The 14,314-nt window shown below is 43.2% G+C and overlaps 1 protein-coding gene across 1 annotated transcript in view; it reads right to left on the bottom strand.

The window, feature by feature from the left end:
• Positions 1 to 8,640, bottom strand: part of LOC103742170 (uncharacterized protein C11orf98 homolog) — a 14,911-nt gene extending 6,271 nt beyond the window's left edge. The window contains 1 exon segment of the mRNA XM_029568319.1: positions 8,544 to 8,640. Coding sequence (XP_029424179.1) covers positions 8,544 to 8,640 — 97 coding nt within the window.
• Positions 8,641 to 14,314: the final 5,674 nt, after the last annotated feature.

Genomic DNA, 14,314 nt, shown 5'->3' with positions numbered 1-14,314 from the left:
GTCTTGTTGTCTGGTATAAGAGGTTGGAAGGTGGTCAACTCAAGGTGTACTGTATTAAGTGTGCAATCCCTTGGGTGATGAAGGTGCTTCTTCCTCCTACCTTAGTTACTCAAGCATTCTCAGCCTGGTGGGGGGGGCTCATTTGAATTGTAAAATGAGGGTAACTGTACTCACTCAGAAGCCTGTTGAGAGGATGGAATGTTAAGTCTTTCCCTTATTGCATTCTATCCAGACAAAATACCTGTTTGTTACAAATATTTCCTTAAAACATTCTGAAATGGAAGATGTTCTGAAGTGGAGAGTTTAGTCATAGAAGGTGAAAGGTCTTGGTTTGAAGCTCAACAGTGCACATTCTAAATGTGTAGATTTGGGCAAAATACATAACCCTCCTGGACCTTGGTTTCCCTAACCATAAAACCTCTGGGAAATGGGAGATGGGTGATTCATCATTCCTTCAACAAATAACATGGGGTTGTTTATTAGATACAGAGTGGCTTCATGCCAGCACGAGGTTCCCAGGGCTCAGGAGTCTATGAATCTGCTGGGTGCTGAGTGGTCTCAACCACACACTGATGTGCCAGACAGAACTTGGGCTGGCTAATGATGTTGTTGTCCATTCATAGGCTCTTTGGGGCCCTAAGAACAAGCACTGGTGGAATTTCTTCTCAACTTGGAATCCCTAGGAGGGGAAGAACATGGTGATATGTCCTTGTTTACAGACTCACTGGATAAAACAGCAACACTGGTGGGAAGGTGTCTATCAACCTGTTGATGACACCTGTTATAAGAAGCAAAGCCGGGGGAATAAAAACTTCAAAAGGTGAAATAGATCTTTTTACTCCCCCAGTGTATCCTTGTCCTCACCATAACTCCAAAGCCCATCCAGGGCCAGCAAGACCGCCCCTGGTCCAGCTCCTGCCACCCCTGCTTCCTGCATCACCGCTGCCTTTGCATTCTTTTCAGACTTGGGTGGTTGGCTCCTGCTCCTTCTGTCCGGGGTCTATTTGGCCTCAGATCTCCTGATGGAGGTTATTCTTGTCCCCCAGGTGTCAGCCCCATGTATCCCTGGACACTCCCTCTCATTTGGTTCTTAGATCTCTGGCACTGTTTTCTTGCTTATTTGCATATTTATTGTTGATTTTGCATGCAAAGGGCGTGCTTTCCCTGAGATTGGTGGGAATCTCATCTGTCTGGTTCCTGGGTGGGTTCTCTAGGCTGAGCAGAGTGTGATGATATCTAATACAAAGTTGTTCTCTGTGTTAATCAAACTTTAACTGCGGTAACAAATGCCTGATAGAATAACCTAAGAGGAGAATTTTAGATTTTTGGAAAATAAAAGGAAAGATAGAAAAATAGGAGACAAGAAACCAGAGCCAGACCTGCAACAGGCAAGGAGTATATCTTCCTTTATATAAAGAAGAGGTATATATACAGTGAGAGGTAGAGCCTGTTGGGGGGAACCAAGCTTCTACAGCTAGAGAAAGAAAACAGGGGTTTTTATGCCAGGGTTGTGGGACACAGCTGCACTTAGCAGGGAGTTGAGTTAGTGCCCAGGCTTGGTGTCCTTGGAGTGATTGAGAGTCTCCTTCTCAAGATTATTTCCCCAGAAACTGGCAGGAGTGTTTCTATGACCTTAGAGGAGATGGGTGGGCTCCACAAACACTTTCTGTCAGGCTTGGGAGTGACCAACTGATAAGGGGTGAGCAGAAACAGGCTTGAGCAAGGCCAGGCTGCCAATTTAGGGCCAGTTAGACACTTTAAGGGATTTATGGCTCTTCTGCAATTCACACATTCTATCATAGAAAAGGTTTGTTTTGAGGGGGTCTCTGTCAGTAGTCCTTGGATCCATTGGTTCTGGTCCTGTGTGAGGCTCTTGGGAAGCCATTTGGTTAAACTTCAAGCCTCTGTTCTAAGTGAAAACTCAGGCACAGTAGCAAGAGGGGAGGCAGAGACAGATAAATCCTTGGAAGCTCGTGGGCCAGCTAGTCTGGACCACATGGCAAAGTTCTAGGCCAATGAGAGACTCTGACTCAAACAAAAGAGTTGTCTTTGACCGCCACATTTATGCCTTGTTCATGTGCACCTAGACCCTCACAAATACAAGCATCACACACACACACACACACACACACACACACACAGAGACAGACAGAGACAGAGACAGAGTTGGAATCTACACTTGGAGTCTCAGACTCCTCCTGGGCACTTCCATGAACCACAAAAAGTTGTCAATCCCTTGGGCGTAGTTTTGACTGTAGTCCTTTGCCTTTAACCGAAGAAAGCATTTTAGAAAATAAGTTAAATGATTGTAAGAATAACCTTAATTCTTCACAAACTTAAAAATCCAATGTGTAAATCATTAGAAAATTTGGCCATATCTCAGATGGCCAGGATAAGTGAGATGGAGAGGCACTGGGCTTTGTGGGATACTGACCGAGTGAGAAACATTTTGAAATTAAAAACTAAGGAAAAAAGAAATCTCTGAGCTTATGGTCCCAGGGAGTGCTCAACAATGTGACCTGGAAGGTGATATGCAGCTAGTTTCTAGAGAGCGACACTCCTGCATCCCAGCCAGGAAGTCACACTGATCACCAAAAGTGATGGAGTTGGCTGACTTCCCATCCACAGTGGAAATGTTATAACTGTGTCCTCAAGTAGACAGAACAAGATGTTCCCTTAGTGGTTAAGTTAAAATGCGACCAATGCTTATAGAGCCAGCCTTCCTTAGCAACATGATTGATTAGAAACTTTATCTTAATGAAAACACTAATGAGATACCATGACACACATATTAGAATGCTCCAAATGCAAAAAAACTGACAACATCAAATGCTGGTGAGGATGTGGAACAACAGGAATGCTCATGACTGGAGGGGTGCAGAATTGTGCAGTCATTTTGAAAGAAAGCTTGTCAGCTTCTCCCTTTCAATTAATTAATTAGTTAATTAATTAATTATTTTGTCATTTTGAGAAAGGGTTTCCCTGTAGCCCCAGCTGGCCTCGATCTCACAGAAATCTACCTGCTTCTGCCTCCCAAGTGTTGGAATTAAAGGCATGTCCACTATACTTGGCTTTTAATTTAGTTTTATTTTTCAAAGATTTCTTTCTTTTTACTTTACGTGAATAAGCATTTTACCTGCATGTATGTAAGTGTACCACATGCCTGGTGTCTGTGGAAGCCAGAAGAGGGTATTGCAGATATGCCTGGCTTTCTACATGGGTGCTGGAGATTGACCTCAGGTCCTCATGCTTGCAGAGAAAGCACTTTACTCACTGTGCCATCTCCCTAGTCCTGCTTGGCAGTTTCTTATACAACTAAGCATACTCTTCCCCTAAGACCTAGTAATTATGCTCCTTGGTATTTACTCAAATGAACTGACAACTCATGCCCACATGCAAACCTGAATATTGGTGATCATACAAGCTTCATTCATCTTTGGAAACAACTAAGATGTCTTTTAGGAGGTGAATGGGTGAATAAACTGATATATCCAGATCATGGGATATTATTCAGTCTTCATAGGACATGAGGTATCAAGCCAGGAAAAGACAGTGAAAAACTGAAATAAATATTCCTAGGTGGAAAATGATCTGCCTGAAAAGATTACATACATCTTGATTCCAAGTACATGGCATCTTTTTAATTTTTTTTGTATTTTTTATGTTTATGCATGTTATGTCTCCATGTGTGTAAGTGCACCCATGTTGTGCAATGCCCTCAGAGATCAGAAAAGGGTGTTGAATCCCCTGGAACTGGAGTTATAAAAGGTTGTTATGTGCCATGTGGGTGCTGGGAATTGAACCCAGGTACTCTGCAAGAGCAGTCAGTACTGTTAACCTCTGAGCCATCTCTCCAGCTCTCAACATGGCATCTCTTTTAAAAAGGCAGAACTATGTCTGGAGATGGTTATAAAGATAAGTGGATTCCAGTTTTGGGGAAGGATGACAGGCAGAACAGAGAGGGATTAAGGATTTCCATGTGATATCAGTAGTGGATAAATATCATAATACATTTGCCAGAACCTGCCAACTATGAACCATAAAGGCTGTGCACTTGGGTGGTAATGCTGTAGCACTGTAGGTTCATCAGCCATCACAAAGGTGTCACTGCTGCGAGACATTGTTAGGGAGGGAGCTGCACATGTGTGGACGCAGAGACCATGCCAAAACTCTTGGTATTCCACTTCATTTTGTTACGAACCTAAAACTATTCTTTAAAAAATATGTTAAAAAAAAAACTGTATCTAAGTGCTTGAAAAAAATCCCAGTAGCAGGGTGCTGGGGGGATGACTCAGTTGGTAAAGTGCTTGCTACCGAAGTGTGAGGACTTGAGTTTGATCCCCAGCACTCTTGCAAAAAGCCAGGAATGCTGGTATGACTTTCTAATCCTAGCACTGGAGGGGCAGAGGTCCGTGGATCTCTGGGGTTTGCTGGTCAGCTGGCTGAGCCTCTGACAGGGCAGAGTGGTACATACAGGGGAGGAGATAAGCAAAGAGAGCAACTCCTGCAGAAATCCCAGAAGACTAAGGATGAACCTGGCTGTACTCATCTTTGGGTTGTTTTCATAGGGTTACATGTCCCCTGTGAGGAGGTAATAGGAAAGTGATAGTCAAACCCCACCACACACTAATTTGTGATGAGACAGAGTCTCAAGTATCCCAGTCTGACCTGAACTTACTATGTAGCTGAGGATGGTGTTGAGTATTTGATCCTCCTGCCTGCACCTCCCAAGTGTTCAGATTACAGGTAGGTGTACCAGCACACCCAGTTTAGGTGGTACAAGAACCCAGGTATTCGTGTATGCTAAGCAAGTACTCTACCAACTGAGCCACATCTCCAGCCTGTAACACACTTATATTCTAAAAAGCCAGGCATATCTGCAATACCCTCTTCTGGCCTCTACAGATACCAGGCATGTGGTATACTTACATATACACAGGCCAAAACACTCATACACATAAAATAAAAAGAAAGCAGTCTTTGAGAAAAATAAAACTAAATTAAAAGTCAAGTATAGTGAACACAGCTTTAATCCCAACAGTTGGGAGGCAGAGGCAGGTAGATTTCTGTGAGATCGAGGTCAGCTGGGGTTACAGGGAGACCACGTCTCAAAAAGACCAAATGGGAGAAGCTGCCAAGCTTTCTTTCAAAATGACTGCACAATTCTGCGCCCCTCCAGTCATGAGCATTCCTGTTGGTGGTCCATCCTTCTTGGAACATTGTTATGTTGAAGGAAAAAGGTGGCTGAGAGTGGCTCTGAGTAAGGAATTTACTATTATAAGTAGCAGAGTTTACTCCATGTCATCTAAGCGAGGTGGGCGGGATGACCTGATATTTTTTGCAGGATCTTAGTAAGTTATTCTCCTAGGTCTTATCTTAAATAAAAAGCAACTTTAGAGGCACGCTTACAATCACTTAAAGGGGCAGCAGTTTTATCTGGTATGCTTAGGTAATTGTCACTGAAAGCATCTGCTTAGCAGCTAACACCAGGACAGACAGACAGACAGACAGCCTGCCCACTTATTGGACATAGCTTTAGCAAGTCTCACTTAGATCTTCAAGTGCTATGACTTGCCAGTCACACTGGGAGAGGAATGACCCATTCATATGTCAGGTTATCATTTCATTACTGAGCATGGGATAATGGTTAGTTATGATCAGAGTAATGTCTGGTGAGTGGCTTCCTGGCTCTGCCCTTAGCCTGGGTTTAATCTTGTAAGCAAGATCCAATTCAAGCTTAGCCCTTCCTTCCTTCCTGCTAACTCCCCTCCCCTCCCCTCTCCTCCTCTCCTCCCTCCCTCCTTCTTTCCTTCCTTCTTTCCTTCCTTCTTTCCTTCCTTCCTTCCTTCCTTCCTTTCATTTCTTCTTCATTGCTCTCTCTCCTTCCTTCTTTTTATATGTATGCAGGTATGTGTGTTTGTGTATGTATGTGAGTGCACATGTATTTGGAGAGCATGGAGGTCAGAGAAAAACTCAGTATCATTCCTCAGGAGTTATGCTGGATAGCTTTAGTTGTCAACCTGACTGACATACCTGGTTAGAGGGACCCTCAAGTGAGGAATTTTCTCCATTGGACTGGCCTGTGGCCATGTCTGTGGGGCATTTTCTTGATTGTTGAGTGATGTGGGAGGGCCCAGCCCACTGTGGGCAGTGTCACCCCTGGACAGGCGCTCCTGTGTTGTATGAGAAAGCAGGTTGAGCAGGGGCCAGAGGAGCAAGTCAGTAAGCAGTGTTCCTCTGTGGCCTGTGCTCCAGGTTCCTGTCCTGAGTTCCTGCCTTGGCTTCCCTTGATGACGGACTGCGCTGTAAGTCAGATAAAACCTTTCCTCCCCAAGTTGGTTTTGGTCAGTGTTTTTCTCACAGCAATAGAAAGTAACTAGAACATCTGTCAACTTTTTTTTAAAGACAGGCTCTCTAACTGGCCTGGAGCTTGCTGATTAGGCTAGGCTGGCTGGCCAGCAAACCCCAGGGACCTACCTGACTGTCTCCCCAGGGTTGGAATTACAAGTCATGTCACTACACCTGACTTTTTTTTATGAGGGTGCTGGGGATCAAACTCAGTCCTTCACGTCTGTGTGACAGATACTTCATCAGCTGAGCCATCCTTTTAGCTCCTTTCTTTCTATTTCTAAACACAGGGTTTTGCTATGTCATTCTGCACTGGAAGTTGCAATCTTCCTCCCTCATCTCCCCTACTGATAGGATTAAGCATCCACCATCAAACCTGGGAAGTTTCATCTACTAGTGGGAGGGTGACCCTCTCCCCAGCAGTAGAGAGAGGGAAACAAACACGGTAGATTTCCAAGGGAGCCATTTACCGTAAGAACCTAGAAAGGCTTCTTCTGGCTTGCTTCTCAGTTTGTGGTCATGCATCAGGTCGGTCCTAAAATAATGAAATCCACCCCCGGAGGACAGCTCTTTTATGAAAAGAAAAATACTGCCAAAAATAAAATCTATTGTTTTGTCAAACCTCCTAAAGGAACAAAATATAATGCGTTGACTTACCTATGTGCTTATTTTTCAAATGTAAATGAATCATCTTAAAAAGTTACCTTTTGTAGAAAAGATATTGAAAGTTTACTTTTTATTTATTTATTTTTATGATAAGGTATTTCTGACATGCTGAGAAAAGGCCTGTCATATTTAAAGACATTTCGTTTTGTATTAAAAAGAGACTAAAAATAGGTGTATTTGGATCGTTTCAGAATATCACGATTAAGAACTTGATTTGGATTTTTAAAAAAATTATTATTTTTATTTTATGTGTATGCATGTATTGCCTGCATGTAGGTAAGTGCACCCGTGTTGCGCAATGTCTGCGGAGGACAGAAGAGACTGTTGGATGCCCTGGAACTGGAGTTATGGACAGTTGTTAGTTGCCATATGGGTGCTGGAATTTGAACCCAGGTCTTCTGCAAGAACAGTCAGGGTTCTTAACCGCTGCCCTATCTTTCCAGCCCCCTGATTTGGATTTTAAAGCCAATCAGTCTTCCAGCTGACATTATTGACAACCTACTCGGCAACAACACAAACTAAAAGAAGGAAAGCTACCCAATAAAAATGGGCAGTTACTGAGTTTTCAAAACTATGTCATTTCCCAGCAATTGTTTTTGAGATAAGATTTGCTCTTGAGACAGGACTTGAAGTGTCTTCTGGGTAGTTTTAAGCAGAGGCAAGATTTTTTAAAAATGTATTTGGGTATTAAATTTAAAAGGAGAGAGAGAGAGAGAGAGAGAGAGAGAGAGAGAGAGAGAGAGAGAGAGAGAGAACTTGTAGGCATCAGTTACTCACAATTGCTCATCCACTGTAGGTTCCAGGGATTAAATTCAGGTAGTCAGGCTAACCCCACAAGCACTTTTACCTAGTGAGGCATCTCATTGCCCAGGATTAAGATTTTGCTTTATGGTTTGCTTTTTGGTAGGCTGAGCCAGAACCAGAAGATGCTTTCAAGCTCAGTTTTCAATTTCTTCTTATAGTTCTGTGGCTGAACCATAGGGGGCTGTCCTGGAAAAGTGTCAGTGCTTTCCTCTCTCCTCCACTAGGGTTCATTTTATTTATTTATTATTTAGTTATTTATTTATCTATCTATCTATTTATTTATTTATTATTATTATTATTATCATTATTAATTATTTGCGACAGGGTCTCACTAAGTAGCCCTAACTGGCCTGGAACTTGTGATATAGACCAGGCTGGCCTTGAGCTCACAGATATCTGCCTGTCTCTGTCACATGAGTGGTTGGACTAAAGGTGTGCACCACCATGCCTGGCTCACTAGGGTTCTTAGTCTGTTCATAAAGTGATTTCTTTCAAGCTTAGAACCAGAGATATAAACCTGGCTGATCTTGAACTTGCGGAGATCCACCTGCCTCTGCCTCTCCAGGGCTGGGATCAAAGGTGTGCAACCACCACTCCCTGCTCATGATACATCTTGATCTTGCTTTATTTTTACCTTTTTGCATGATGTCTGCCAATTCCACAAACACTACATTTGACACCCAGAATACAAGCTTTCCACTGGCACTCATTGAACCCCAGCTAACGTGAGGCTGAGATCTGGTAGTTGCTTCTCCTGTCACCAGAGCCCTGATGTTGAATTCTTGTGTTGGAATCCAAAGCCCACGACGCGTTTTCTTCCATACCGTATACCCCTCTTACTGAGTGTAAAACTGTAAAAGAAGACAAACAGGCCTGATCTCTTCTTGGCTAGTGTGTGGTCACTGCTGCTGTTGGATCAAGGACGGGGAAATCATAACAGATGGCCAGAAGGAGTCTCTGAGGTGCTGGAAATTGATTCAGATAAAATTTCAGAATTTTTATAAAAATATTCATTTACTTTCTTTACCTCTTCTAGAGATTTTGGGGTTCTTCAACATAGATATTTAAGGTTTTGAAAATGTTCCCTGGGCCAGCAAGATGGCTCAATGGGTAAAGTCACTTGCCATCAAGGCTGACAACCTGAGTTCGATCCCTGGGGCTACATGGTAGGAGAGAAAACTGACTCCTACAAATTGTCCTCTGACCACATGTGTGTGTGTGTGTGTGTGCGCGCATGTGCGCGCGCGCACACACACACACACACAATAAGGAACACACACAATAAATAGTTAAACAAAATGTAACAAAAATGTTCCCTTTCTGTTGTCTTTACTTTCGTATTTACTTATGTTACTGTCATTGAAGCATCTTATTCCTGATAATTTTCCTGCCAATTGGTGGAATTTCAGAAATATCACAACATAAATGGGCTTTGGGGGTAGATCTGGAAAGCCCTATAACCTGGAAACTGTTTCTGTGGGAAAAGAAGCTCTAGTTCTAAATACATTGGAACACAATCCTTTTCTATATCAGACATGGCCAGTTTGGGCCAACTTAAGAACATGAATTAGAAGGAGAACAGGCCACTTTCCAATCCTAGTCCCATTTCCAGTCAGCTGTGCTGCCTTCAGCAAGTCTCTTGCCTGCTCTGAATTTATTTCTTTTCTAGCTTGGGGAGAATAGTCCCTATGACTGTGAAACTCTTTCTGTAAAGTATGAATAACACAATGCACAGAAGCTTCTTAAGAAATGCTCCACAAATGTGAGCTACTTTGATCACCTTTTTAAGACTACCCTTTTGTGATGTTAATAACAGTGGTCAACTGGACAGGATCTAGACTTACCTAAAATAAACATGTGGCATGTCTGTGAGGAAGTTTTGGAGACAGGGTCAAAATAAACAACAATGAACCAGTTTTGGCGATGGTGGTGCTGATGGTGATAATTTTGTCGAATTACTGTTTAGTATTTCTGAATCTTCAACATCACAACTGTTCATATACTGTCCCCGAGGTGCTGTTTCTTCTATAGGACTTGAAACAGACCTGAACTCTTCAAGGATATTCCCTTCTCCATTTTCTAAGAGTCATTTAAAACTGTTGCCTTGATTAAATTACAGTATTGGTTCCCCATGTGCCTTCTGTTTTATAAGCTGTGAAATTGTTGAGAGAGAGAGGATGGCAAACTTATTGTCTTTATTTTTTCATTCAAAGTAATAAGTCTTATGATTGTTTTAGAGAATTAATAATGTTTGATGGAGTCTCATAGTCCATGACAAGATTTGACACAGAGCTGTCAAAAATCTATGGGCTTGTCAAAATTCTAATCTGTATTTTATCAAGTCATACCATTGTGTGCTAGAAATCTGAAAATGTGTCTGTGTCAGTCACTTTTCTGTTGCTGTGATAGAAACACTGACCCAAGCAATTTGTAGAAGGAAGAGTTTATTTGAGCTTACGGTTCCAGGGGAATTACAGCCCGTCATGGCAGGGAGGCATGGTGGCTGGAGGTGGCTGGAACAGGAGCAACAGAAGTTAAGCTCTCACATCATCACGCAGACACAGGAAGCAAGAGCAACTGGAGATCCAGCAAGGCTTAAGAACTCTCTAAGTCCACCCCCAGTGACGTGCTTCCTCCAGGATAGACACACCTTCTAAAACCTCCCAAAACAGTGCCATCATCTGGGGACAAAATGTCCAAATACTTGGAGCCTATGGGGGACATTTTCATTCAAACCACCACAGTGTCAGATAAGAGTTGTTCTGGTGGGAGTGGTTCTCCTTCCTCCTGGTTCCTGTATCACCATTAACCTATGTAGCTATGATGTTATATCCTAGAATTCCAGCTGAGTCATTTTATTTATTTGTTTGTTTATTTATTTATTTATTTATTTGCCTTTTTGAGACAGCTTCTCCCTTGTAGAACCAGCTGGCCTGGAACTCACTATGTAGACCAGGTTGGCCTAGATCTCACAGAGATTTGCCTGCCTCTGCCACCTGAGGGTTGGGATTAAAGGAGTATGCTATCTCAAGCCTGGCCCTCTTTCTCTCCCATTTTTTAAAAAGATTTAATTAATCAACTAATTAATGTGTGTGTGTGTGTGTGTGTGTGTGTGTGTGTGTGTACATACATATCTGATGTGTGTGTGGCTCCCTGTGGAGGCCAGAAGAGGGCATATGATCCCTTGGAGCTGGAATTATAAGTGGTTGTGAACCATCTGACACGGGTGATGGGAACTAAACTCAGGTCTTCTACAAGAGCAACAAGCACTCTTAACCGCTGAGCCATCTCTTCAGCTTCCTAGTTAAGATTTCATTTGAAAAGCTGTCCCATGGCTGAAGTGTTTGAATACTGTTCAGGTGTGTCTTCCTGTAGATTTGGATAGAAAATATATTTCTAGGGGCTGGAGAGATGCTGCTCTTGCAGAGGACTCAGGTTCAAATCCTAGCACCTACTTTGTGGCTAACAGCCATGCTAACTTTAGTTCCAGGGGATCTGACACCCTCTTCTGACTTCTGAGGACATTGCAGGATACAGGTGCACTTACATACATGCAATCAATGCACTCATATACATAAAATAAAAATAATAAAATATTTTTAAAAGAAAATGTATTTCTAGACTAGAAAAGCATTGCAGTTAGTCATTCATAGTGAATCAGAGGGTGATGGAAGAATGAAGAAAAGCTTGCTGTGGTTTAGGTGAAAAATGTCCTCAGGTGGTGGTGCTGTTTGGGGAAGGTACGGACCCTTTAAGAGGTGGAGTCAGGCTGGTGGAAGAGGCCACCATAGCAGGTTTTGGCTTATAGCCCAGCCCAGCTTCCAGCCCAAATTCTATTTCCTGATCTTCTGAGATATGGGCTTATGCTCCCATTGCTCCAGTCATGAGCCACTGTGGACTCTACCATGCCTTCCCTGCCGTGGTGGGCTGCACTGTCTCAGTGATCCAAAACAATCCTTCCTTAAGTTGTTTCTGTGAGACATCTGTCACCGTGACGGGAAAAATAGCTAACACAACACAAAACATATTGGGAGACAGGAAGTGGATAGTGACAGAGACTGACGAGGTGCATGGGAGTAGGGAACTACATTAAAAACATCTGTGCATACATATGCGTACGTGCTCATACATGTGTGTGTAGTGTGCATGTGCACAAAGTGGAGGCCAGAAGCCAACCTTGGAGTTGTTCCTCAAGCATCTTCTACTTTGTTTTTTGAGACAGAGTCTCTCACTGGCCTGGAGCTTGTCCGGTAGGCTAGGCTGGCTGGCAAGTGAGACTCGGGCATCTGCCTGTCTCTGCTTCCCCAGTGCTGAAATTACAAGCACAGGCCGCCGCACCTGACTTTTCATGGCTTCTGGAGAGCAAACACAGTTTTCCATGCTTGCAAAGCAAGCACTTTACCAACTAAGCTATCTTCCTAGCACCCTCACCCAATGTTTTTTTTGTTTGATGTAAATTTAACATATCCATGGGATCTAAGTTTAGCCACCAGCTCCTTGAGGATATAAACTGGATTTTGAACTTGGTTTCATCATTAGCAACTGGTTTGTCAGAGTTCAGGGAAGGCTGGATCCAGAAGCTGAAAAAACAAGCAAAACCTCGTTTCAACCTGTAGGTTCTGCTTTCCCTGTGAGTTTCATGCTCAGATAGGGTTTCATGGTCCCTAGTCAGCAATCTTGGGAGTAAGGACATACGAGGTAAAACATAGTCCTTCCGGCAGGAAGGATCCTAGGTCTGGCTAGGTCTGTCATTGACCTGACTCAAGTCATGTGCTCATTTCTCAGGCAATCACTGTTGTTCTAGGGAAGGAAATGCTCTTTTTGGGTTGTTTTTGGGGGCTGTTGAGCTCTGGTGGGGTGAACTGTATCTGTTATCCTAGGGAAGGCTGTGATGCCGAAGGACAACGAGAGGGCGGCTCACTGAGGAAAAGTGATTGATGCACATAGAACTTCGGAGACACCCGGTCATGCCTCCTGCTGTTCACACCCTCTGTTCTCAAAGGAAATTTTGTATCTGAGTTCAAACAGCAGCTTTGGAACAAGACATTCTGTGTTTCAGTTCTGATTACTGCTACTTATTAGCTTGGTGTGTCCCTGAAGAGTAATTTCACCTTTTAGCTTTAATTGTCTGATTTCTGAAGTGACGATAATGGCAAAGCATTTGCTTCATGGGCTGCTGAGAATACAAATGAGATAAGGCTCGAACGACACTCGGATGCCTGAGCTTAGAATATGACCGATGTTATCCACTGTGTAGGTGCTCTCTCCTGCTTTCCATGTGACCTCCCATCTGATTTAACCCGACTCTCCATTCCCTCTTAGGCCACTGTGATTTGGACACGGGGTGTGTGTGTGTCCTTCAAGGGTTCCATGTGTTAGAAACTTGACCTTCAGTACGATGGTCCTGGGAGGTGATGGGACATTGAGGAGATGGAACTGAATGGACAGTCTTAGGTCATTGGGGTGTGTTCTTGGAGAGAGTAACTCAGTTGTCAGGGGACATTTGGTTAACTTCCATGAGAGGGCTGCTATCAAAAGAACAAGCTCCTCCCAACTCTGGTTGCCATTGGAGATTAGAGCTGTGCTCAGCCCTCATCAGAGAAGCTTATTGCAGCGGGCAGAGGTGAATGCAGAAACCCACGATTGGCCAAAGTGCCAAGAATAAGTGATGCTTAGCCTGATGTTGAATGGTTGACCCTAAATGAGACAACTGTATCACTCAGTGTCTTAGTTTGCTTTCAATTTCTGTGATGAAGACACTGACCAAACACTCCCCACTTGAGGAGGAAGCGGGTTATTTGGCTTACAGAACATGAATACGACAGTCATGTCATGTCCAGAAGGCATCGTTTCAGGAAAGCCATCATTAAGGGAAAGCCAAGACAGGAACTCAGGCAGGAACCTAGAACACAGACCGTGGAGGAATGCTGCTTATGGTTTGCTCCCCTAGCCCATGTTCAACCTGCTTTCTTTTTTCTTTCTTTCTTTCTTTCTTTCTTTCTTTCTTTCTTTCTTTCTTTCTTTCTTTGAGGAACTAATGTATTTAGCTCTTTTTTAAATAAATAATTTATTGAGAATTTCATACATGCATATAAGGTGTTTTGATCAAATCCATGCCCACTCCCTCTCCTCCAACTCCTCCCATGTCTCCCCATCACTTTTTTTTCTGACAACTTCATGTACTCTTCTTCAATTCTTTTTAATGGGGCTTTTGGCTACCCTAACATCCCCCGCTTCTGAAGAGGTAACCCTAAAGTCTTTTAAGGATTAGTTACAAGCTCCCAAATATTTACGACATTTTTGGCCTTTGGAACAGAGTAATTTGCTAAGAGGCCTAAGGACGTTGTGAGTTTTAGCCAAGAAACTGGCTACTTTTCTTTGGGGTCTTTTTACTCTAACTGCCTAGCCAGTTCCTACCTCCTATTCTTATCACACCATCCTCTGAAGAGGTTACCCAAATTGCCAGTGGGGAATTGGCATGCAGACTGCTCTGGCT

The sequence above is a fragment of the Nannospalax galili genome, unplaced genomic scaffold (genome assembly GCF_000622305.1).
Source record: "Nannospalax galili isolate Female #2095 unplaced genomic scaffold, S.galili_v1.0 scaffold39, whole genome shotgun sequence".
NCBI lineage: Eukaryota > Metazoa > Chordata > Mammalia > Rodentia > Spalacidae > Nannospalax > Nannospalax galili.
Note: the sequence above shows the minus strand (reverse complement) of the source record. Positions and strands in the feature narration are given on the sequence as shown.